Source organism: Phallusia mammillata, chromosome 6, assembly GCF_965637545.1.
Source record: "Phallusia mammillata chromosome 6, kaPhaMamm4.hap1.1, whole genome shotgun sequence".
NCBI lineage: Eukaryota > Metazoa > Chordata > Ascidiacea > Phlebobranchia > Ascidiidae > Phallusia > Phallusia mammillata.
Window position 1 is genome coordinate 14,373,014 of NC_137257.1, and position 19,954 is coordinate 14,392,967.

A 19,954-nucleotide genomic window follows, 5' to 3' on the forward strand; every position below is an offset into this window, starting at 1 on the left:
CCGCACTAACGCGAAACGACGTTTCGGAAAGCCCGCCGACGGTGCGGGTGCAACTTGCTGTTTGTGCTTGAATCGCCTAAACGCGGGCCTGCCCAAGCGCGGCCCCAGGTCGCTCGGCGTCGGCCTGTGCCCTGTCGAGGAGCGTAGCGCTCAGGGCGCACGCCAGCGCAATTGCAGACCGGCACCGCGCCGCCGCGCTCCACGGGGGGCTCAGGAGCGAGGCGGCAAGGTGTGCGGTGCGCCCGGTCGAGTGCAGGCGTGGCCTTCACGCGGGCGTGGGCCCGGGTGGGACGGATTCAGGCGATTTCTCTTGTCGAAAACGCAAGTCCCAGGTGGCCCGGAGCTCGTGGCACCGGGCACTGTCCGGTGCGGTGGTGCGGGTCGAAGTGGTGGGGCCGCCAAGGCCGCGGGTTAGTACAGGTTGGGCCCGGCGCGTGCGCAGCAGGGGTCACGCCGCTGGTCGGGCCACCAGAGCGAAAGAGAGAGGGCCGAAAGTGAGACAGCACGCGTGTTTGGTTGTTTGGTTGTTTGCCTTGGCCCTTGGCCTCGCGCCCGTTGATTGCGTTTTGTCGACGCATTTGCACGGGTTCGGCTCGTCGGTGGGGCGGGTGGCGCCTGACGGTTGTCGTTAGTTCGCCGGTCGGCTTGCTGCACCACGTTTCAGTATTTTGTTTCGCCAGTTTGCGCGGCTTTTGCGGTTCGATGCGCGCGTGGGTATTGGCAGGAGGCGAAATCGTGCGGCGCACGTAAAGCCGAGCGCGCGGTGTTGCCGCTTTGTCCATCTTTTCCTATTTCTCTGGCTTGCGGCAGGTTATGACGCACTTGTGTTCCTTTTAATGGCTGTAAAATCGTTCGCGGTCTGGGGTTTTTCCCTCGGGCTACTGGTTGAGTTTCGGTTCGGCGAGGTCGGGTCGTTTTTTTTCCGAGTGGCAGCGGAACTGAACTGGGCTGGCAACGGCGCAGTTTTGGGGGCATTGAAAACAAACAGTGTTTGCCTGTCGACTCGACTCGCGAAAAAGCGGCTAGATCGAGGGTGGTCCCAACGCTGAAGTGGCCAACACAAAAAGCAAAGTGCGCTTTGCCGTGGCGGCGGTACATTGTGCGCAACGACATTTTTTGGTTTTTGTTTTTTCTTGTTGGCACGGAGCAAAATGAGAAGGGAAAAAAAAGCAAAAAAACAGAAACGACAAGAAAGTCGGCAAAGCAGGCCTTTCGGCGCTCGCGATTGATTCTCTCCCTGAACGATCGGGTGGCTCTGAAAAGAGCCGTTTTGGTTGGCGGCGGCGGCGGCGCTCGCTGAGGATGAGGCCCCCCGCGGCGGCGCTTGCTGCTGGTGGTGGTGGCTTGCTTACTTGGAGCTGGTGTACTTGGTGACGGCCTTGGTGCCTTCGGACACCGCGTGCTTGGCCAATTCGCCGGGCAGGAGCAGACGGACCGAGGTCTGGATCTCGCGGCTGCTGATGGTCGACCGCTTGTTGTAGAGCGACAGGCGCGACGCCTCGCCGGCGATGCGCTCGAACACGTCGTTGACGAACGAGTTCATGATGCCCATCGCCCGGCTCGAGATGCCGGTGTCGGGGTGCACCTGCTTCAACACCTTGTAAATGTAGATGCTGAAGGTCTCGCGTCTGCGCTTTCGCCGCTTCTTGGTCTTGTCGGCCGGCGCGGCCTTCTTCACTGCCTTCTTGGTGCCTTTGCTAGCTGCCATGCTGCTGCTCACTGAATTTCTTTCGAAAGGAAACGAACTGAGCGGCTCTCCGGCCACCGCGGGCATTTATAGGCGCTCCATGCAAATGAGGCGTCCGTCCTCCCGACGAGCGGCGCTCCCGGGAGCAAAAGGAAACAATGGCCCCTTGTGGTCGAGTCGTGATCCGAGCGTGATCGGAGTGCGAGAGAATTTCGACAAAGGCGAGAGCTATAAAAGGAGAAGGGCGGCGAGTGGCAGGCATTCGACCTTGTTTGGTTTGTCATTCGCTCAGCTAAGCAGGCAAACAATCAGCAGTCAGCAATATGTCAGGACGTGGTAAAGGTGGCGGTAAGTCCAAGGCAAAGCCCAAAAGCCGATCGTCGCGCGCTGGACTGCAGTTCCCGGTCGGTCGTGTGCACAGGCTTCTGCGCAACGGCAACTACTCGGACCGGGTGGGAGCTGGCGCGCCCGTGTATCTGGCCGCGGTGCTTGAATACCTTAGCGCCGAGGTTCTCGAGTTGGCCGGCAACGCAGCCCGCGACAACAAGAAGACCCGCATCATCCCGCGCCACCTGCAGTTGGCCATCCGCAACGACGAGGAGCTGAACAAGCTGCTCAGCGGAGTCACCGTTGCGCAGGGCGGCGTCCTGCCCAATATCCAGGCCGTCCTTCTGCCAAAGAAGACCTCCAAGAAAGCCTAAATCGTCGCCCCTGTCTCGTACGTGGTGCAAACCGAAAAACGGCTCTTTTCAGAGCCACCCGAATTTTTCGCAAAAGAGATTTCAAGATGGCCGCCCCCCCCCCCCGCTGCGGCCCGGGACCGTGCATTGCTCGCCCCGAACGAATGTCTTCCTTGTAGCCTTTGCCCAATTTTTGCGATGGCAAACTATTTCGACCAATTGAAACCGCATTCCAATTTCACAACACAGCCCTACATGACGTCACTGTGCACCCTGTTGCCTTTGTCGTCGAGTTCGACCAGGGCTCCGGCTCCGGGCGAAACGAGCCTTTAATGTGCGTCATTCATGCTCCAGCGAGCAACTGTCCTCGCGCAATTGAATTTCACCCAACGAAACGAAATGCCATTTCGAAACACGGCAAAAGAGACTAGCCGGCGGCGGCCATGTTCCTGTTTTTGCCGCGCACATCGCAGGCAAGCGTACTTACTTACGCCGTAAAAAAATGGCACGACGCGCCGGCCCCCGAAACAAGTCAAGTATCTCTTTCGCAAGGGTTTAGGTGGCTCTGAAAAGAGCCGTTTTGGTTGTTGGTGTGCCGCTTCTTACGCGCGCTCCCCGCGGATGCGGCGTGCGAGCTGGATGTCCTTTGGCATGATGGTGACGCGCTTGGCGTGGATCGCGCACAAGTTGGTGTCCTCGAAGAGGCCGACCAGGTAGGCCTCGCTGGCCTCCTGCAGAGCCATCACGGCGCTGCTCTGGAAGCGCAGGTCGGTCTTGAAGTCCTGAGCGATCTCGCGCACCAGCCGCTGGAAGGGCAGCTTGCGGATGAGAAGCTCGGTCGACTTCTGGTAACGCCTGATCTCACGGAGGGCCACAGTTCCTGGCCTGTACCGATGGGGCTTCTTCACGCCCCCGGTAGCCGGCGCGCTCTTGCGAGCGGCCTTGGTGGCCAGTTGCTTACGTGGCGCCTTGCCTCCGGTCGACTTGCGAGCTGTTTGCTTGGTACGTGCCATTCTACTCTGTCTCGTTGCTACCGCGCCGGCTGCTGCTGTCAGACTGATGAGCCGAAAGCTTTCGGTGGGACTTTTATACCTTCGGGGACTCGCGCCCATTGGTTTGCCAAATTCCGACTCGGCCAATCAGCGCTTTGATCTCGCCGCACCGGCCAAGCGGCCGGCCGCGAAACGAGTGTATTTCTGCGCAAAAACGAGCGCCGCCAAGGCCCCGGGCCTGGCCTAGCCTAGCCGCCCCTTCTCGCAAAATTCTCTCCCGCCAAGTATGGGTGGCCCTGAAAAGGGCCGATTTTGTTGTTGTTGCCGCTTGTGACAAGTCCGAAAGGTGCTGGCAGCCTAGCCTCCGAAGCCGTACAGGGTGCGTCCCTGGCGTTTCAGGGCGTAGACGACGTCCAATGCCGTGACCGTCTTCCTCTTGGCGTGCTCGGTGTAGGTGACAGCGTCGCGGATCACGTTCTCGAGGAAGACCTTGAGCACGCCGCGAGTCTCCTCGTAGATGAGACCCGAAATTCGCTTGACTCCGCCACGGCGGGCAAGACGCCTGATCGCAGGCTTGGTAATGCCCTGGATGTTGTCACGCAGCACCTTCCTGTGCCTCTTCGCGCCTCCCTTTCCCAATCCTTTGCCACCTTTGCCGCGTCCTGACATGATGACGATAACGTTGTTGTTTCCGTTGTGGTGCGTCTCCAGGCCCGCCTCCGGCTTATAAAGTATGAAAACGAACGTAAGCGAAGCGAATATGCACAATATGTCCGCATTCGGCGCAGCGGAGCCATGGCTCGGCAACGAATGGTAGGAATTTCAGTTTCGAAAGGCTAAGTGCGACTGGCGCGCGCAAAACACGAGTTGTTTTTCCCTTTGCGAAAGTGTGGGTGGCCCTGAAAAGAGCCGTTTTTGTTGCGCGCGGAAAATCTACCGCGCTCCGCTCTACTTCTTGGTCGCCTTCTTGGCGGCAGGCTTTTTGGCCTGCTTCTTGGCTGCCGGTTTCTTCGCCTTCACAGCCGTCTTCTTGGGTGACTTCTTAGCCGCCGCAGCCGGGGCCCTTTTCGCTTGCTTGGCCGCCTTCTTGGGTGACGACTTCTTGCCCGCCGCCGCCTTCTTGGCAGGCGCTTTTTTGGCGGCCGGCTTCTTTTTCGGGGACTTCTTCGCGTCCTTCTTGGCTGCGGCCGCCTTGGGCTTGTCCGCCTTCTTGCCGGCTGCTGCCTTGGGCTTCTTCTTCTTCTTGCCCTCGCCGGCCTGCGGCTTCACGAGCTTGAAGGAGCCGGACGCGCCGGTGCCCTTGGTGCGTGCCAACTGGCCCTTTTCGGCAAGGCGCCGCAGCGCCAGCTTGATATGGCTGTCGGCCGAGTCACCCACCTTGTAGTTGGCCTTGATGTACTTGGCGATCGCCTGGCGCGACGAGCCGCCCCTCTCCTTCAGCTGCGCGATGGCAGCGCTGATCATCTCCTGGTATGTGGGGTGCGCCTTGGGCGCGGCCGCCTTCTTGCTGGCCTGCTTCTTTCCTGCGCTCTTTTTTTTTTTTTTTTTTTTTTTTATTCGAGCGCTTAACTCGCTACGAAAAAAAGAAACACGATACAAGAACAAAATACATCAACAAAAAAAGGGAGAGACAGAGAATTAATAGTTTACAAGTGTGGGTGGGTACAATAGGTGGTTGTTTAACGTATCTTTCTGTATAGATTAAGAAGGGTATAAATTAGAATAGTGTGCGCGCGTAGTGTAACTTGAGGGGAATAAAGGAAAAAAAAATAATAATAATAATAAATAAATAAATAAATGAATAAATAAATAAATAAATGAATAAATAAATAAATAAATAAATAAAAGATACGAAGAAAGGTCAGATACATGGAAGTCGTACACACAGCAACGAAGTAAACAAAGACGATAGAAAAATAAAGAAAGGGGGAATTTTAAAGCTAGAAATAGTAGTAGCGGCGTAAAGTAAACAAAGACAATAGAAAACATACGAGGGGAAATTTAAGGATAGAAATAGTGGCTACGGCGTAAAGTAAACAAAGACAATAGAAAACTTACGAGGGGAATTTTAAAGATAGAACTAGTGGATACAGCGAAAGGTAAACAACGACAATAGAAAACATACGATGAGATTTTAAATATAGAGATAGTAAATAGGGCGAAAAGTAAACAAACACAATAGAGATCATACAAGGGGATATTTTTACGCAAAGAGGAATGTAAACAAAGGCGGTAGAATTCTAACGAAAATACGGGGATATTTTTTTAATTTAACACGAAAGGAAGAAACACAGAGGCAGTACATAACGAGGCTGTTTTACGTGTGCAAACAGGAGAAAAAACACATTCAATCGCAGAGAAGTGCCCAAAGGCGCAAAAATACACAAAGGCTCAAAACAACTACACAAAGTGGAGATAGGCGTAGCATAATTTCTTGTTATACAAAGTGTTACACGCAATAGAAGGGATAAGAGTCTTGTTTTTATCTAAATGGGAGGACAAAAAGCCGTATGGTATATTTACACGCGGATTTGCAAAAACACGTAAAGAATAGATTTATGCAAAATGAATTTTTGGGATACGCAATATAAATACAATAAATAGTGCATGAAACTCGTGTTGAAGCACAGTAAAGGTTCTGGGGCTTGGCGCGACAGCTAATTCTTTATTATTTTATATTTTTATCAAATTGATAGCTTTAACGGCGTTGGCCATGACCTCCAAGTGGATAGAGTTTGGCCTGTTCCGCTGGATAGAAAGTTTAGAGTGTAAAGAGCGGATTAGGGATCGGGCTAGGTCTTTGTCAAGTGTGGGGCTGATGGAGTGGGTTTCGGCTTTTATTTTGTTACGGGTTTTCCATATCGCATGGGAGAGGGTTGAATTCAGTAGGGATATAAGTGTGTGTTCGGATGCTGAAGGGTGGTCGGGTTTAATAAATTCATAGTGGGAGGGGGTGTCAAAGTAGGTGGTTGGATTTCCGGTTGTTTTGGTGAAGATTTTTTTTGCAAGGGTGAGGAGGCTTTGTATTTGGGGGCAGGTGTGGAAAAGGTGGTCGTAGGTTTCGAAATGGGTGTTGCAAAGGTAGCAGTTTGTGTCCTTGTCAAGAAAGAATATGGTGAATTTACAGTGTAGGGGTAGGGTTTTTTGTTTGAGTCGGTAGTTGAAGGTTTTAATGTAGTTGGGGTGAATTGGGTGGTGGATGAGGGACCAATCGGTGGGATTCGTGGGGTCGGGGTCAGGGTTGACTAATCTAGTGTAGAGTGGTTTGGATTTTGGGGATAACAGTTCGGATTGTGTTGGGTTCAGTTTTGCAAGTAGCGACAAGGTGGTCTGGTAAAAGGGGGAAGGTTTGTTTGAGTGGGGAAGGTAGTTTCTGGTGCGGAGGTTAAAAAGTCTGGAGATGGGGTGTCCAACGTGGTACTCGAGTAGGGAAAGCTGGGGTGTTGTCGGGGTATCAAAAATTCTGTGCAAGAGGTATTTCCGTAGGGGTGCAAGAAAAAAAATGTCTGTGTATAAGGGAATGTTGGCGACGTCGTAACCACCAAGGTCACGACGTGCGGATAGGGTTTTTATTGGGAGGGGAGGATTTGGGTAGGCTGAAATGAAGTCTACCACAATGCCATCGACTGTTTCTCGCTGCGTGGGTGGAAGTGGGTAGGTTCGTGCCAGGTATGAGAGTTTGGGGAGAAGCAGGGTTTTGGTTAAAATGCTCTTGGCGTCGTAGGTGAGGAAAGGGTGTTTGAGGGACGTGGAGGTTTCTTTAAGGGAGCAGATGGCGTTTCTCCATGCTGCGGTGATGGATTTGGGGTGGCCGATGGGAATGTTGAGAGGGGTGATTACAGTCGGGTTCCAGTTGATATCGGGGAGGTTTGGAGAGTTTGGGGGGCAGAGGGTAGCAATCGCCTGGGTTTTGGTGGGGTTTAGGGCTAAGCCGGTAATCAGGGTGAAACGGGATATTAATTGAAAGGATGTTTCTAGGGAATGGGAGCCGGCCACCGCAAGGGTGACGTCGTCCGCAAAGGCGATTGCTTTTGGTGTGTTTCGACAAGGGGCTGGGACAGGTGATATCGAAGGGTGGTTTTGGATGGCAGCGAGTAATGGGTCGATGGCAATCAGGAAGAGGGTCAAGCTCAGCGGGTCGCCTTGCCGGACACCTCTCCTGATCGGGAAGCCCGTTGTGGCAAAACCATTGAGGAGGGTGTGTGAGTAAGCGGTGGTCTGCAGAGAAAGAATGTAATTGACAAAGGTAGGGGGAAAACGTTTTCGGGTAAGTTGTAATTTTAACCAGGTGTAGGAAATGGAGTCAAAGGCTTTTTGGAAGTCGAGCGAAACAAAAAAGGAATCAGAGGAACGGGATGTGGCTTCATGAAATAGGTCGCGGAGGAGGGTTGTGGCGTCGGAGGTGGTCGAATTGGGTTGTGCAAATTGGTTTTGGGAAATTATCTGGGAAAGGAAGGGTTTGATGCGGAGGTTTAGGGTTTTTTGTAGTATTTTTAGGTCGGCGTTCAGGAGGGATATGGGGCGGTAGTTTGTGAGGAGGGATGGGTTGTTCTTCTTGTGGATTAGGGTGAGGTGTCCAAGGTTGAATTCTAAAGGGGTATAGGCGTTGAGGTACGCGTGGTCCAGGGCTTGGGTGAGGTCAGCCCCGATTAGGTCCCAGTAGAGCGAGTAAAACTCGATACTGAGACCGTCGGGACCCGGGGTTTTGCCGTTTGGGAAAAGGGATATGGTATTTTTTATTTCGCTTTTCGATAATGGTTGGGATAGGGATTGGGTTTGGTCTTCCGGTATGGGGTTGAGTGGTTGTTTCAAAAAGATATTGTCCGGGGGTGGGATAGGTTTGTTTTGGTCCGAGTAGAGGTCTGTGAAAAAGCGGTGAGTATGGGAAAGCATTTCCTTGGGTGTGGTTAGGGGAAGTCCAAGGTCGTTTTCCAGTTCGGTTATCGGGGGGTGTCGTTTGGAGGGGAGGAGTTGTGAGTAAAGGGTTTTGTCTGCCATGTGTTTGAAATGGGGGTCAGAAGCGAGGGATTTAATTAGATGGGATCGGGCGGTGTCGAGGTGGAGAGTTGCGAGGGATTTTTTTACAGCAAGGAAGGTTTTGTAGTTTTCAGAGGAAGGGTCGTCGTTGAGGGTTTGCCGAAGGGTGTTAAGTTGGGTCTGGAGGTTGTGGGTATGGGTACGCTGTTCTTGGGCAATTCGTTTTGAGTGGGTTTGGATAAGTTTTTTGAATTTTACTTTAAGGGTCAACCAGAAGTCCAAGGGATTGGGGTGGAATGGGGCAAGGGTTTTCCATACGGGGTAAAGTTGTCGGAGGTGTTTTTGGAAGTGAGGATCGTGAAGGGTGTTGACGTTGTTTTTCCAAGTGCCTCTGCCCCTGGGTGGGGCAGAGACTAGGTTCAGGGTAAGGATTACAAGGTCGTGGTCTGAAAGGGATGTTGGGAGGAAGGTGTGTTGTTTTGGGGTGAGGGCTGGAGATATGTAAATGCGGTCGATTCGGGATTGGGTGTTAGGTGCTCGACGGGTGAATTGGCGTAGGGTGGGGTGGAGTAACCGAAAAGAGTCCTGCAGGTGAAAGGTTGTTAGAAGGTTCTGTAGTGTTTTATTAGGAGGGTGGGTATGGCTGGGGGGATATCTGTCAAGAGAGGGGTTTTCTACACAGTTGAAGTCGCCGGTTAGGATGATAGGGTGGGGTGAATTAATGTAAGGGTATAGTGAGTCGAAAAAGGTGTTGCGGGCTTGATGATTTTTACTGCCGGAGGGTGCATAAATGTTTACGATATGGATGGTGTGGGTTCGGGTAGATATGTCGGTCGTAATAATACGACCGGTGGAGTCAGAAATAGAATTTAGAATGGAAATACTAGAGGAGTTTAGAAGAACTGCGACACCGCCGCTGGCTGAGCCTTTGTGCGGTGCCGAGTTTAAGAGGATGGGGCCGGAAGTCCATTCGGACTTCCACAGGGATTCGGTTTGGGGGGTAGAGTGGGTTTCTTGGAGGCAAAAAAGGTCAAAGTTTAAAGAGGACAGATGACGGAACAGGGCGTGGCGTTTGGAGGCCTGGCCTATGCCGTTTACATTCAGCGTACAGATTTTTAGATAACTGGTCGGCGCCATTTTAACGTTTGAATGAAAAGGGGAACAATAAGGTAACACAGTTTTTTTTAAAAAAAGGTGGCGTTAAAATCTGACGGTATGCGAGCTTTGCATGAGCAGAGAATTCGTTCATCGCGCGCTAAATTGTAACAATTTCCGCAAGTGCATTGTATTAGTAGTCTTTTACACTTTTTATTAGTACACTGCGATGGGCTTTTATAGTTCTGTTCTGTGGCGTAAGTGCCACATTTGCACTTAATGTGCATTGTGCCGCACAAACAACGCATGTTTCTACCTTCGTATGCTGTAAGGCAGCAATTTGTCCGGTTCTTCGGCGGTGTCGCTGCTGGTCGTTTCCTCCTCCGGACGATCTTGTATCCTTCCTCCTGTGGGGTGATGATCTCCTCTGGAAGCGATGTGTCCGGAAGGGGGACGACCCCTTCCTCATTTTCTTGGGTAATCCTGGGTGTTGAGGTCGTGGGCGCACTTGGCGCAGGCCCAGGAGAACCGGCTTGCTCAACCATATTTGGGAGCTTCGACCGCGGACTCCTGGGGTTGGTAGTTGGACCACCGACTCGCTCGACCTTTTCAGGGAGCACCTGTCGCGAGGTCAATGGAGGGGCCGACGTTGTTGTCTCCTCCTCGTTGTTCTTCTTCTGACCACCGACTCGCTCGACCTGATCAGGGAGCACCTGTCGCGAGGTCTGGGGAGGGGATGTTGTTGCGATCTCCTCCGTATCCTTCTTCTGACCACCGACTCGCTCGACCTGATCAGGGAGCACCTGTCGCGAGGTCTGGGGAGGGGATGTTGTTGCGATCTCCTCCGTATCCTTCTTCTGACCACCGACTCGCTCAACCTGACCAGGGAGCACCTGTCGCGAGGTCTGGGGAGGGGATGTTGTTCCGATCTCCTCCGGTGCTTCAGCTGGAACATCAGGCTGTTCTTGGGTTTGCTGGGCCTGACGCTCCAGCAGCGACGGGCATTCCTCCTTCTTATGGCCTACGATCTGACAATAGGCACAAGCCCGTGGTTGGCCAGTGTAGAACATTAACACTGACCACTTTCCTAGAAAGATGCTTTCTGGGATGGGGCTTTCCGCGAGAACGGATCTCTTCATAAAGAAAGCCCGTTTCCCCAGAGACTTGCTCATCGGGTCTTTAACTCTGTAAGAACGCTCGACTGGAGCGTACGTTCTGTCCAGATAATCCACGATTTCTCGCATATCAATCCCTGGGGGACAGCGAGACATGACAACCTTCACTAGATTGTCAGCGTAGGCTGTGGCGTAATCCGCCCTTTGGCTGTTGGTCAGGGCGACCGCTAGATCTTTGGCCTTCGCCTCCGTGCTACAATAAAAAGTAACTCGGCCCTTCGGCAGTTGAATGATGCCGTCCAAGTCGGCTCGAAAATTGAACCTGATAGCCCGTAAAACTTCGTAAATCTCCTGTCTTTTCAGGCCAGGGTTAAAGCGGGCTTCCACCTCGACATTTCGGTCGAAAGCGAAAGGCTCTTGACCTTCATTTGCAGTGGTGGCTGTGGGAGCCAAACTCTTCTTTGTGGCGGCAGCGTAGGACATACTGGGCTGCTGTAAAAGCCACAACAAGAACTAGCCTCAAACAAAGAAAAGGCTGCACCAACCGGTGTCAAGTTGCACGAACCCGTGTGAAAGCGGGAAACAGCAACAAGCGGCTTCTCTAAACAAAGAAAACCTTCCTCGAACCGCTTGCAAGCGGACAAGAACAATGAAATTTCTGGGAAAACTTGTAAACAAGTTACCCACATGAAAATAACAAAAGCTGCCTCAAATCCAAAACTGAAAACAAGGCTGCAGGGTAGTCCTGAAAAGGACTCTTTATGTGTGTTCAATTCACCCAGAAAAAAGTGAAGAGAACGGACTATCTAAACAAAAATGTTACAAGAACAAACTCGTCTGGTTAGTAAAAGAATCGAAATCTATCAATAGCCTTTACTGTATCCTGATGATGTGTTCGATGATAACGTTGCTGTTTCCGTTGTGGTATATGTCAGGACGTGGTAAAGGTGGCGGTAAGTCCAAAGCAAAGCCCAAAAGCCGATCGTCGCGCGCTGGTCTGCAGTTTCCAGTCGGTCGTGTGCACAGGCTTTTGCGCAACGGCAACTACTCGGACCGGGTGGGAGCTGGCGCGCCCGTGTATCTGGCCGCGGTGCTTGAATACCTTAGCGCCGAGGTTCTCGAGTTGGCCGGCAACGCAGCCCGCGACAACAAGAAGACCCGCATCATCCCGCGCCACCTGCAGTTGGCCATCCGCAACGACGAGGAGCTGAACAAGCTGCTCAGCGGAGTCACCGTTGCGCAGGGCGGCGTCCTGCCCAATATCCAGGCCGTCCTTCTGCCAAAGAAGACCTCCAAGAAAGCCTAAATCGTCGCCCCTGTCTCGTACGTGGTGCAAACCGAAAAACGGCTCTTTTCAGAGCCACCCGAATTTTTCGCAAAAGAGATTTCAAGATGGCCGCCCCCCCCCGCTGCGGCCCGGGACCGTGCATTGCTCGCCCCGAACGAATGTCTTCCTTGTAGCCTTTGCCCAATTTTTGCGATGGCAAACTATTTCGACCAATTGAAACCGCATTCCAATTTCACAACACAGCCCTACATGACGTCACTGTGCACCCTGTTGCCTTTGTCGTCGAGTTCGACCAGGGCTCCGGCTCCGGGCGAAACGAGCCTTTAATGTGCGTCATTCATGCTCCAGCGAGCAACTGTCCTCGCGCAATTGAATTTCACCCAACGAAACGAAATGCCATTTCGAAACACGGCAAAAGAGACTAGCCGGCGGCGGCCATGTTCCTGTTTTTGCCGCGCACATCGCAGGCAAGCGTACTTACTTACGCCGTAAAAAAATGGCACGACGCGCCGGCCCCCGAAACAAGTCAAGTATCTCTTTCGCAAGGGTTTAGGTGGCTCTGAAAAGAGCCGTTTTGGTTGTTGGTGTGCCGCTTCTTACGCGCGCTCCCCGCGGATGCGGCGTGCGAGCTGGATGTCCTTTGGCATGATGGTGACGCGCTTGGCGTGGATCGCGCACAAGTTGGTGTCCTCGAAGAGGCCGACCAGGTAGGCCTCGCTGGCCTCCTGCAGAGCCATCACGGCGCTGCTCTGGAAGCGCAGGTCGGTCTTGAAGTCCTGAGCGATCTCGCGCACCAGCCGCTGGAAGGGCAGCTTGCGGATGAGAAGCTCGGTCGACTTCTGGTAACGCCTGATCTCACGGAGGGCCACAGTTCCTGGCCTGTACCGATGGGGCTTCTTCACGCCCCCGGTAGCCGGCGCGCTCTTGCGGGCGGCCTTGGTGGCCAGTTGCTTACGTGGCGCCTTGCCTCCGGTCGACTTGCGAGCTGTTTGCTTGGTACGTGCCATTCTACTCTGTCTCGTTGCTACCGCGCCGGCTGCTGCTGTCAGACTGATGAGCCGAAAGCTTTCGGTGGGACTTTTATACCTTCGGGGACTCGCGCCCATTGGTTTGCCAAATTCCGACTCGGCCAATCAGCGCTTTGATCTCGCCGCACCGGCCAAGCGGCCGGCCGCGAAACGAGTGTATTTCTGCGCAAAAACGAGCGCCGCCAAGGCCCCGGGCCTGGCCTAGCCTAGCCGCCCCTTCTCGCAAAATTCTCTCCCGCCAAGTATGGGTGGCCCTGAAAAGGGCCGATTTTGTTGTTGTTGCCGCTTGTGACAAGTCCGAAAGGTGCTGGCAGCCTAGCCTCCGAAGCCGTACAGGGTGCGTCCCTGGCGTTTCAGGGCGTAGACGACGTCCAATGCCGTGACCGTCTTCCTCTTGGCGTGCTCGGTGTAGGTGACAGCGTCGCGGATCACGTTCTCGAGGAAGACCTTGAGCACGCCGCGAGTCTCCTCGTAGATGAGACCCGAAATTCGCTTGACTCCGCCACGGCGGGCAAGACGCCTGATCGCAGGCTTGGTAATGCCCTGGATGTTGTCACGCAGCACCTTCCTGTGCCTCTTCGCGCCTCCCTTTCCCAATCCTTTGCCACCTTTGCCGCGTCCTGACATGATGACGATAACGTTGTTGTTTCCGTTGTGGTGCGTCTCCAGGCCCGCCTCCGGCTTATAAAGTATGAAAACGAACGTAAGCGAAGCGAATATGCACAATATGTCCGCATTCGGCGCAGCGGAGCCATGGCTCGGCAACGAATGGTAGGAATTTCAGTTTCGAAAGGCTAAGTGCGACTGGCGCGCGCAAAACACGAGTTGTTTTTCCCTTTGCGAAAGTGTGGGTGGCCCTGAAAAGAGCCGTTTTTGTTGCGCGCGGAAAATCTACCGCGCTCCGCTCTACTTCTTGGTCGCCTTCTTGGCGGCAGGCTTTTTGGCCTGCTTCTTGGCTGCCGGTTTCTTCGCCTTCACAGCCGTCTTCTTGGGTGACTTCTTAGCCGCCGCAGCCGGGGCCCTTTTCGCTTGCTTGGCCGCCTTCTTGGGTGACGACTTCTTGCCCGCCGCCGCCTTCTTGGCAGGCGCTTTTTTGGCGGCCGGCTTCTTTTTCGGGGACTTCTTCGCGTCCTTCTTGGCTGCGGCCGCCTTGGGCTTGTCCGCCTTCTTGCCGGCTGCTGCCTTGGGCTTCTTCTTCTTCTTGCCCTCGCCGGCCTGCGGCTTCACGAGCTTGAAGGAGCCGGACGCGCCGGTGCCCTTGGTGCGTGCCAACTGGCCCTTTTCGGCAAGGCGCCGCAGCGCCAGCTTGATATGGCTGTCGGCCGAGTCACCCACCTTGTAGTTGGCCTTGATGTACTTGGCGATCGCCTGGCGCGACGAGCCGCCCCTCTCCTTCAGCTGCGCGATGGCAGCGCTGATCATCTCCTGGTATGTGGGGTGCGCCTTGGGCGCGGCCGCCTTCTTGCTGGCCTGCTTCTTTCCTGCGCTCTTCGCGTCGGACATTTTGATTTCTGCTAGTGACTGACTGACTGACTGACAAAGAAATGACGTTTGCCGGTCGAGCGGCTTCGACGCGTATTTGTACGGCGTGTCCGCACTAACGCGAAACGACGTTTCGGAAAGCCCGCCGACGGTGCGGGTGCAACTTGCTGTTTGTGCTTGAATCGCCTAAACGCGGGCCTGCCCAAGCGCGGCCCCAGGTCGCTCGGCGTCGGCCTGTGCCCTGTCGAGGAGCGTAGCGCTCAGGGCGCACGCCAGCGCAATTGCAGACCGGCACCGCGCCGCCGCGCTCCACGGGGGGCTCAGGAGCGAGGCGGCAAGGTGTGCGGTGCGCCCGGTCGAGTGCAGGCGTGGCCTTCACGCGGGCGTGGGCCCGGGTGGGACGGATTCAGGCGATTTCTCTTGTCGAAAACGCAAGTCCCAGGTGGCCCGGAGCTCGTGGCACCGGGCACTGTCCGGTGCGGTGGTGCGGGTCGAAGTGGTGGGGCCGCCAAGGCCGCGGGTTAGTACAGGTTGGGCCCGGCGCGTGCGCAGCAGGGGTCACGCCGCTGGTCGGGCCACCAGAGCGAAAGAGAGAGGGCCGAAAGTGAGACAGCACGCGTGTTTGGTTGTTTGGTTGTTTGCCTTGGCCCTTGGCCTCGCGCCCGTTGATTGCGTTTTGTCGACGCATTTGCACGGGTTCGGCTCGTCGGTGGGGCGGGTGGCGCCTGACGGTTGTCGTTAGTTCGCCGGTCGGCTTGCTGCACCACGTTTCAGTATTTTGTTTCGCCAGTTTGCGCGGCTTTTGCGGTTCGATGCGCGCGTGGGTATTGGCAGGAGGCGAAATCGTGCGGCGCACGTAAAGCCGAGCGCGCGGTGTTGCCGCTTTGTCCATCTTTTCCTATTTCTCTGGCTTGCGGCAGGTTATGACGCACTTGTGTTCCTTTTAATGGCTGTAAAATCGTTCGCGGTCTGGGGTTTTTCCCTCGGGCTACTGGTTGAGTTTCGGTTCGGCGAGGTCGGGTCGTTTTTTTTCCGAGTGGCAGCGGAACTGAACTGGGCTGGCAACGGCGCAGTTTTGGGGGCATTGAAAACAAACAGTGTTTGCCTGTCGACTCGACTCGCGAAAAAGCGGCTAGATCGAGGGTGGTCCCAACGCTGAAGTGGCCAACACAAAAAGCAAAGTGCGCTTTGCCGTGGCGGCGGTACATTGTGCGCAACGACATTTTTTGGTTTTTGTTTTTTCTTGTTGGCACGGAGCAAAATGAGAAGGGAAAAAAAAGCAAAAAAACAGAAACGACAAGAAAGTCGGCAAAGCAGGCCTTTCGGCGCTCGCGATTGATTCTCTCCCTGAACGATCGGGTGGCTCTGAAAAGAGCCGTTTTGGTTGGCGGCGGCGGCGGCGCTCGCTGAGGATGAGGCCCCCCGCGGCGGCGCTTGCTGCTGGTGGTGGTGGCTTGCTTACTTGGAGCTGGTGTACTTGGTGACGGCCTTGGTGCCTTCGGACACCGCGTGCTTGGCCAATTCGCCGGGCAGGAGCAGACGGACCGAGGTCTGGATCTCGCGGCTGCTGATGGTCGACCGCTTGTTGTAGAGCGACAGGCGCGACGCCTCGCCGGCGATGCGCTCGAACACGTCGTTGACGAACGAGTTCATGATGCCCATCGCCCGGCTCGAGATGCCGGTGTCGGGGTGCACCTGCTTCAACACCTTGTAAATGTAGATGCTGAAGGTCTCGCGTCTGCGCTTTCGCCGCTTCTTGGTCTTGTCGGCCGGCGCGGCCTTCTTCACTGCCTTCTTGGTGCCTTTGCTAGCTGCCATGCTGCTGCTCACTGAATTTCTTTCGAAAGGAAACGAACTGAGCGGCTCTCCGGCCACCGCGGGCATTTATAGGCGCTCCATGCAAATGAGGCGTCCGTCCTCCCGACGAGCGGCGCTCCCGGGAGCAAAAGGAAACAATGGCCCCTTGTGGTCGAGTCGTGATCCGAGCGTGATCGGAGTGCGAGAGAATTTCGACAAAGGCGAGAGCTATAAAAGGAGAAGGGCGGCGAGTGGCAGGCATTCGACCTTGTTTGGTTTGTCATTCGCTCAGCTAAGCAGGCAAACAATCAGCAGTCAGCAATATGTCAGGACGTGGTAAAGGTGGCAAAGGATTGGGAAATTAGTCTGATTTCTGCCGGAAAGCTTTAACACAGGGTCGGAAGAGACCCTGTTTTGGATTTACTTATTGGATTTATTCACTGCTCTCATTGGATTTTGGATTATCCTTAAAGATCTGTGACGCACCACAAACTAAAAGTGGGCGTGGTTACCCCGCCCTTTAAGGTCGTGGGTCATCATTGTTTACAACATGGAGGATGCCCCTGCAGGCTCCTCCATCGGTCTCCATGAGCAACAGGCCACGGGCGGCTCTGCTCCTGAGGCATCGACGCAATGTTCTTCTGCTGTCAGTACAAGACAGGGAACGCTCCCTAGGGGAGGACCCCCCGCTGCAAAGCGTGGATGGAATAGAGTTGTCAGCGGAGGCACTACAGGGCCCACTGCATCCTTTTCACGGGAAACGGAGGTGATGGTTAAATTTCCCGCCAAGAAAACACGGGGGCTCATTTACAAATGGTTAGAGAAGATTAAGTTTCCTCTCCAATCAATAGAAGGCATTGTCGAAAGGTTTAATGGCCTTACCGACATTACCTGTACATCGAAGGAGAAAGCGAGAGCACTCGCTGAAAGATTGAATACCTTAAAGGAAGTTGAATATGCCAAACTTCATGATCCGGAATTTACAGACGTCATAATAGAGCATATACCGAATAGGCTTGAATGGGAGCCGATCCTATACCAACTAGAGCGACGACACGGAGAAGTACGGAAATATTATAAATTGCGGGATCCGCAATACAGAAAATTTAATGGCAAAAGAATCTTCGAGGTGAGAACGAGCGACCTGAAGGAAAACCCGATACCGAAGAATGTAAGAGTAAGCGGTCTCAAATTCGTAGTGCACTATGACAATCAACCCATCCAGTGTTTTCTTTGTCGAAAGTTTGGTCACAGAGACCGTGATTGTCCTCAAGAGGATATTGACGTAGAAGATTTTCCTTCTCTGAATATCACCCCTAAAGAAAGCAAACGCAATCACAGTCGCCATGCCACTGTAATCAACGCGGTGGCTAACGCAAAGGCCGTCAAAGAGGCATATGAAGAATTGAAGAGAACGGCTGCAATTGCAGATCCGCAAAGCAGTACAACGAAAGATTCACTCGATACCAGCGAAGGGGACCCCGTTCCCCCCTCACAGGATGCAACGGATACACCACCTAATGAGGCCCAGGAGGAGGAGGTCCACTGCGACTCCTCAACATTAATCACCGATTCCAGCGGCGAAGCAGGGGACGGAGAGGAGACTTCGGAGGAGGAGAAGGAGGAGACCTCGGAGGGAAACGGCTTTACAAAGGTCAGCAGAAAGAGGCGAGGGAGGTCTACTCCCTCCCCTAACAATAACATTAAGAAAAAGTTGCAAAAAATATCCAAGTGCCCGTGTGGGCGCTTTGTGGGAGAACCAGGTCCGGGCTTGCAGAAGGTCTGCGAGGGCTGTTCCGCAATCACTTTTGGTTGTGCTTGCGGTTCAGTTCTCGCAGTCCAACCCGGACATACAACAACTTGCCCAAAGTGCGAGAGGACTTACCATCCTCATACGCACCACGCTAGTGACCCGGGTGGTCAAACGTAATCTATATTATCTTTGCATCCTTTTATTTACACTGCCTAATTTTTTTTAATGGCTGACTACCTTAAAATAACAACCCTCAACTGCCGAGGACTCGCGGATGACGCCAGGAGACTGGCCGTCTTCGAGAGTCTTCGGCAGTTGGAAGTCCATGTCGTCCTCCTGCAAGAGACTCACTCGAGAATCGAACAGGAGGAGACATGGACTCGTCAATTTGGGCCTTCCAGAGCCTTGTTCTATTCAAATCAAAATAACAAAAGTGTGGCGAGCAATGGAGTCGCAATTTTACTAATTCACCCGTCTCTCTCTTTTGTGTCGCATCACGGGGATCGGGACGGGAGGGTTGTGGTTGCCGATATTAAAATATTTACTCAATACGTACACGTCATAAACGTGTACGCCCCGGAAAAAGATATTAAAGCTGCAATTAGAAAATCATTTTTTGAAAATTTGTATCCATTCGTAACCTCCAATCACCCAATTATACTCGCAGGCGATTTTAATGGGGTTGAACAACCCGGTTTAGACCGTTTTCCCCCCTCTAAACGCAACAATACGGCAATGGTTCCTTTGAGGCAACTCTGCCATGACTTTCAGCTTTCCGACACTTTTCGTTCCTTGCACGGAAACAAGCACATTTTTACGCGGCGACAAGGAAATTCGCAATCTCGTTTAGATCGCTTTTATGTAAATAATTCGATACAACCAATTCACGAAAAAACCCAAAATTTTTCTCTTTCGGACCACGACGCGGTGATCCTCACTGTCCAAATTGGGCCTCTGCCCCAGCGAGGATCACCGCCATGGAAAAATAATGTCGCCGCGTACGATGAGCACTTCCAGGAGGAGCTCTCGAACAGATGGCCTCGGTGGCTAACACTGGAGGAACATTTGTTCGAGAACGCTCCTTCCTGGTGGATGCTCATCAAACAAAAAATTAAATCATTAAATATACAAAATTCGAAACGTCTAGCTAAATTACAAAAACAAGAACAAAAGGACCTGGAACGAAAAGTGTTGGAATTGTGGGAAGGCATGGCAGAGAATCCTTCCCTACTTCCCCAATATTATACCCTTAAAAAACAATTGGCCACCCTTCTTCGCAATAGGGCGAAGAAGAAAATTACTAGGGACCGACTTTTAAGTTTTGAACAAGGAGATAGGGGAACCAAAGAATTTTTTCAACGCTTTGCCCAGAATCGCCAAAGGACTTTGATCGAAAGCCTGGTTGACGATTCTGGGCAAGCAAACTCCGACATCCCATTTATTTTGGAAAAAACCGCAAAATTTTACGAAAACCTTTTTTCGGCCAGTAATGTAAATGAGCCCATCCAAGAACAATTCTTAAATAATATACATCCCAAATTTAGCGAGAACGCATGTTTGGCATTAACCGAAATAATTAGTAAAGAAGAAATTGAACGCGCTCTCGCCACGTTTAAAGCTGGGAAATCTCCCGGACCCGATGGTCTCTCCTTTGAATTTTATAAACTCAATTGGGGAACCATCGGGACAAAATTTACTGAAATTATTAATTGCATCCATAACGGTCAAATTCCCTCAAATTTTAACGATGGGCTCATTACACTTATCCACAAAAAAAACGACAAGGACCAATTAGGTAACTACAGACCTATCTCCTTGCTCAATTCTGACCTAAAAATATATTCTAAAATCCTTTCCCTTCGCCTCAAGGCCATTTTACCGGATGTTGTTCAACCCCATCAATTTGCAACACCCGGCAAAAAAATATCGGAAGCCACAACCCTCTTACGGGACCTTTTGCATGAGGCCCAAAGGAGAGAGCTTAATTACTACTTTATTTCGCTAGACTTTAAAAAAGCATTCGACTCCATTGCCCACACTTGGCTCTGGAAGGTCCTGTC

At 53.0% G+C, this 19,954-nt stretch overlaps 11 protein-coding genes across 12 annotated transcripts in view; 3 read left to right on the forward strand and 8 right to left on the reverse strand.

The window, feature by feature from the left end:
• LOC145232755 (uncharacterized) overlaps positions 1 to 19,954 on the forward strand; it is an 83,294-nt gene that overhangs the window by 63,141 nt on the left and 199 nt on the right. The window contains exon 2 of one of the 2 annotated variants that reach the window (XM_080097430.1): positions 16,484 to 18,129. In XM_080097430.1, the coding sequence (XP_079953556.1) occupies positions 16,692 to 18,071 (1,380 nt within the window). In that variant the 5' untranslated portion in view covers positions 16,484 to 16,691 and the 3' untranslated portion in view covers positions 18,072 to 18,129. Of the gene's footprint in view, positions 1 to 16,476; positions 18,130 to 19,954 lie in introns of those variants that run through there. The other variant, XM_080097431.1, reaches the window with a different exon arrangement.
• LOC145232771 (histone H2B.2-like) lies at positions 1,060 to 1,774 on the reverse strand. Its single transcript, XM_080097447.1, has one exon. The coding sequence runs from the start codon at positions 1,772 to 1,774 to the stop codon at positions 1,349 to 1,351; it is 426 nt and encodes a 141-aa protein (XP_079953573.1). The 3' UTR covers positions 1,060 to 1,348.
• On the forward strand, positions 2,011 to 2,388 carry LOC145232786 (histone H2A). Its single transcript, XM_080097461.1, has one exon. The coding sequence runs from the start codon at positions 2,011 to 2,013 to the stop codon at positions 2,386 to 2,388; it is 378 nt and encodes a 125-aa protein (XP_079953587.1).
• LOC145234372 (histone H3) lies at positions 2,970 to 3,380 on the reverse strand. The gene has a single exon (XM_080099108.1). The coding sequence runs from the start codon at positions 3,378 to 3,380 to the stop codon at positions 2,970 to 2,972; it is 411 nt and encodes a 136-aa protein (XP_079955234.1).
• LOC145232814 (histone H4) lies at positions 3,656 to 4,179 on the reverse strand. The gene has a single exon (XM_080097493.1). It carries the CDS (start codon positions 4,026 to 4,028, stop codon positions 3,717 to 3,719), a length of 312 nt encoding a protein of 103 aa, XP_079953619.1. The 5' UTR covers positions 4,029 to 4,179; the 3' UTR covers positions 3,656 to 3,716.
• LOC145232769 (uncharacterized) lies at positions 4,250 to 4,886 on the reverse strand. The gene has a single exon (XM_080097445.1). The coding sequence runs from the start codon at positions 4,821 to 4,823 to the stop codon at positions 4,308 to 4,310; it is 516 nt and encodes a 171-aa protein (XP_079953571.1). The 5' UTR covers positions 4,824 to 4,886; the 3' UTR covers positions 4,250 to 4,307.
• On the forward strand, positions 11,433 to 11,852 carry LOC145232781 (histone H2A-like). Its single transcript, XM_080097457.1, has one exon. It carries the CDS (start codon positions 11,433 to 11,435, stop codon positions 11,850 to 11,852), a length of 420 nt encoding a protein of 139 aa, XP_079953583.1.
• Positions 12,431 to 12,841, reverse strand: LOC145234373 (histone H3). The gene has a single exon (XM_080099110.1). It carries the CDS (start codon positions 12,839 to 12,841, stop codon positions 12,431 to 12,433), a length of 411 nt encoding a protein of 136 aa, XP_079955236.1.
• On the reverse strand, positions 13,117 to 13,640 carry LOC145232812 (histone H4). Its single transcript, XM_080097491.1, has one exon. It carries the CDS (start codon positions 13,487 to 13,489, stop codon positions 13,178 to 13,180), a length of 312 nt encoding a protein of 103 aa, XP_079953617.1. The 5' UTR covers positions 13,490 to 13,640; the 3' UTR covers positions 13,117 to 13,177.
• On the reverse strand, positions 13,711 to 14,422 carry LOC145232763 (uncharacterized). Its single transcript, XM_080097438.1, has one exon. It carries the CDS (start codon positions 14,363 to 14,365, stop codon positions 13,769 to 13,771), a length of 597 nt encoding a protein of 198 aa, XP_079953564.1. The 5' UTR covers positions 14,366 to 14,422; the 3' UTR covers positions 13,711 to 13,768.
• LOC145232779 (histone H2B.2-like) lies at positions 15,514 to 16,228 on the reverse strand. Its single transcript, XM_080097455.1, has one exon. It carries the CDS (start codon positions 16,226 to 16,228, stop codon positions 15,803 to 15,805), a length of 426 nt encoding a protein of 141 aa, XP_079953581.1. The 3' UTR covers positions 15,514 to 15,802.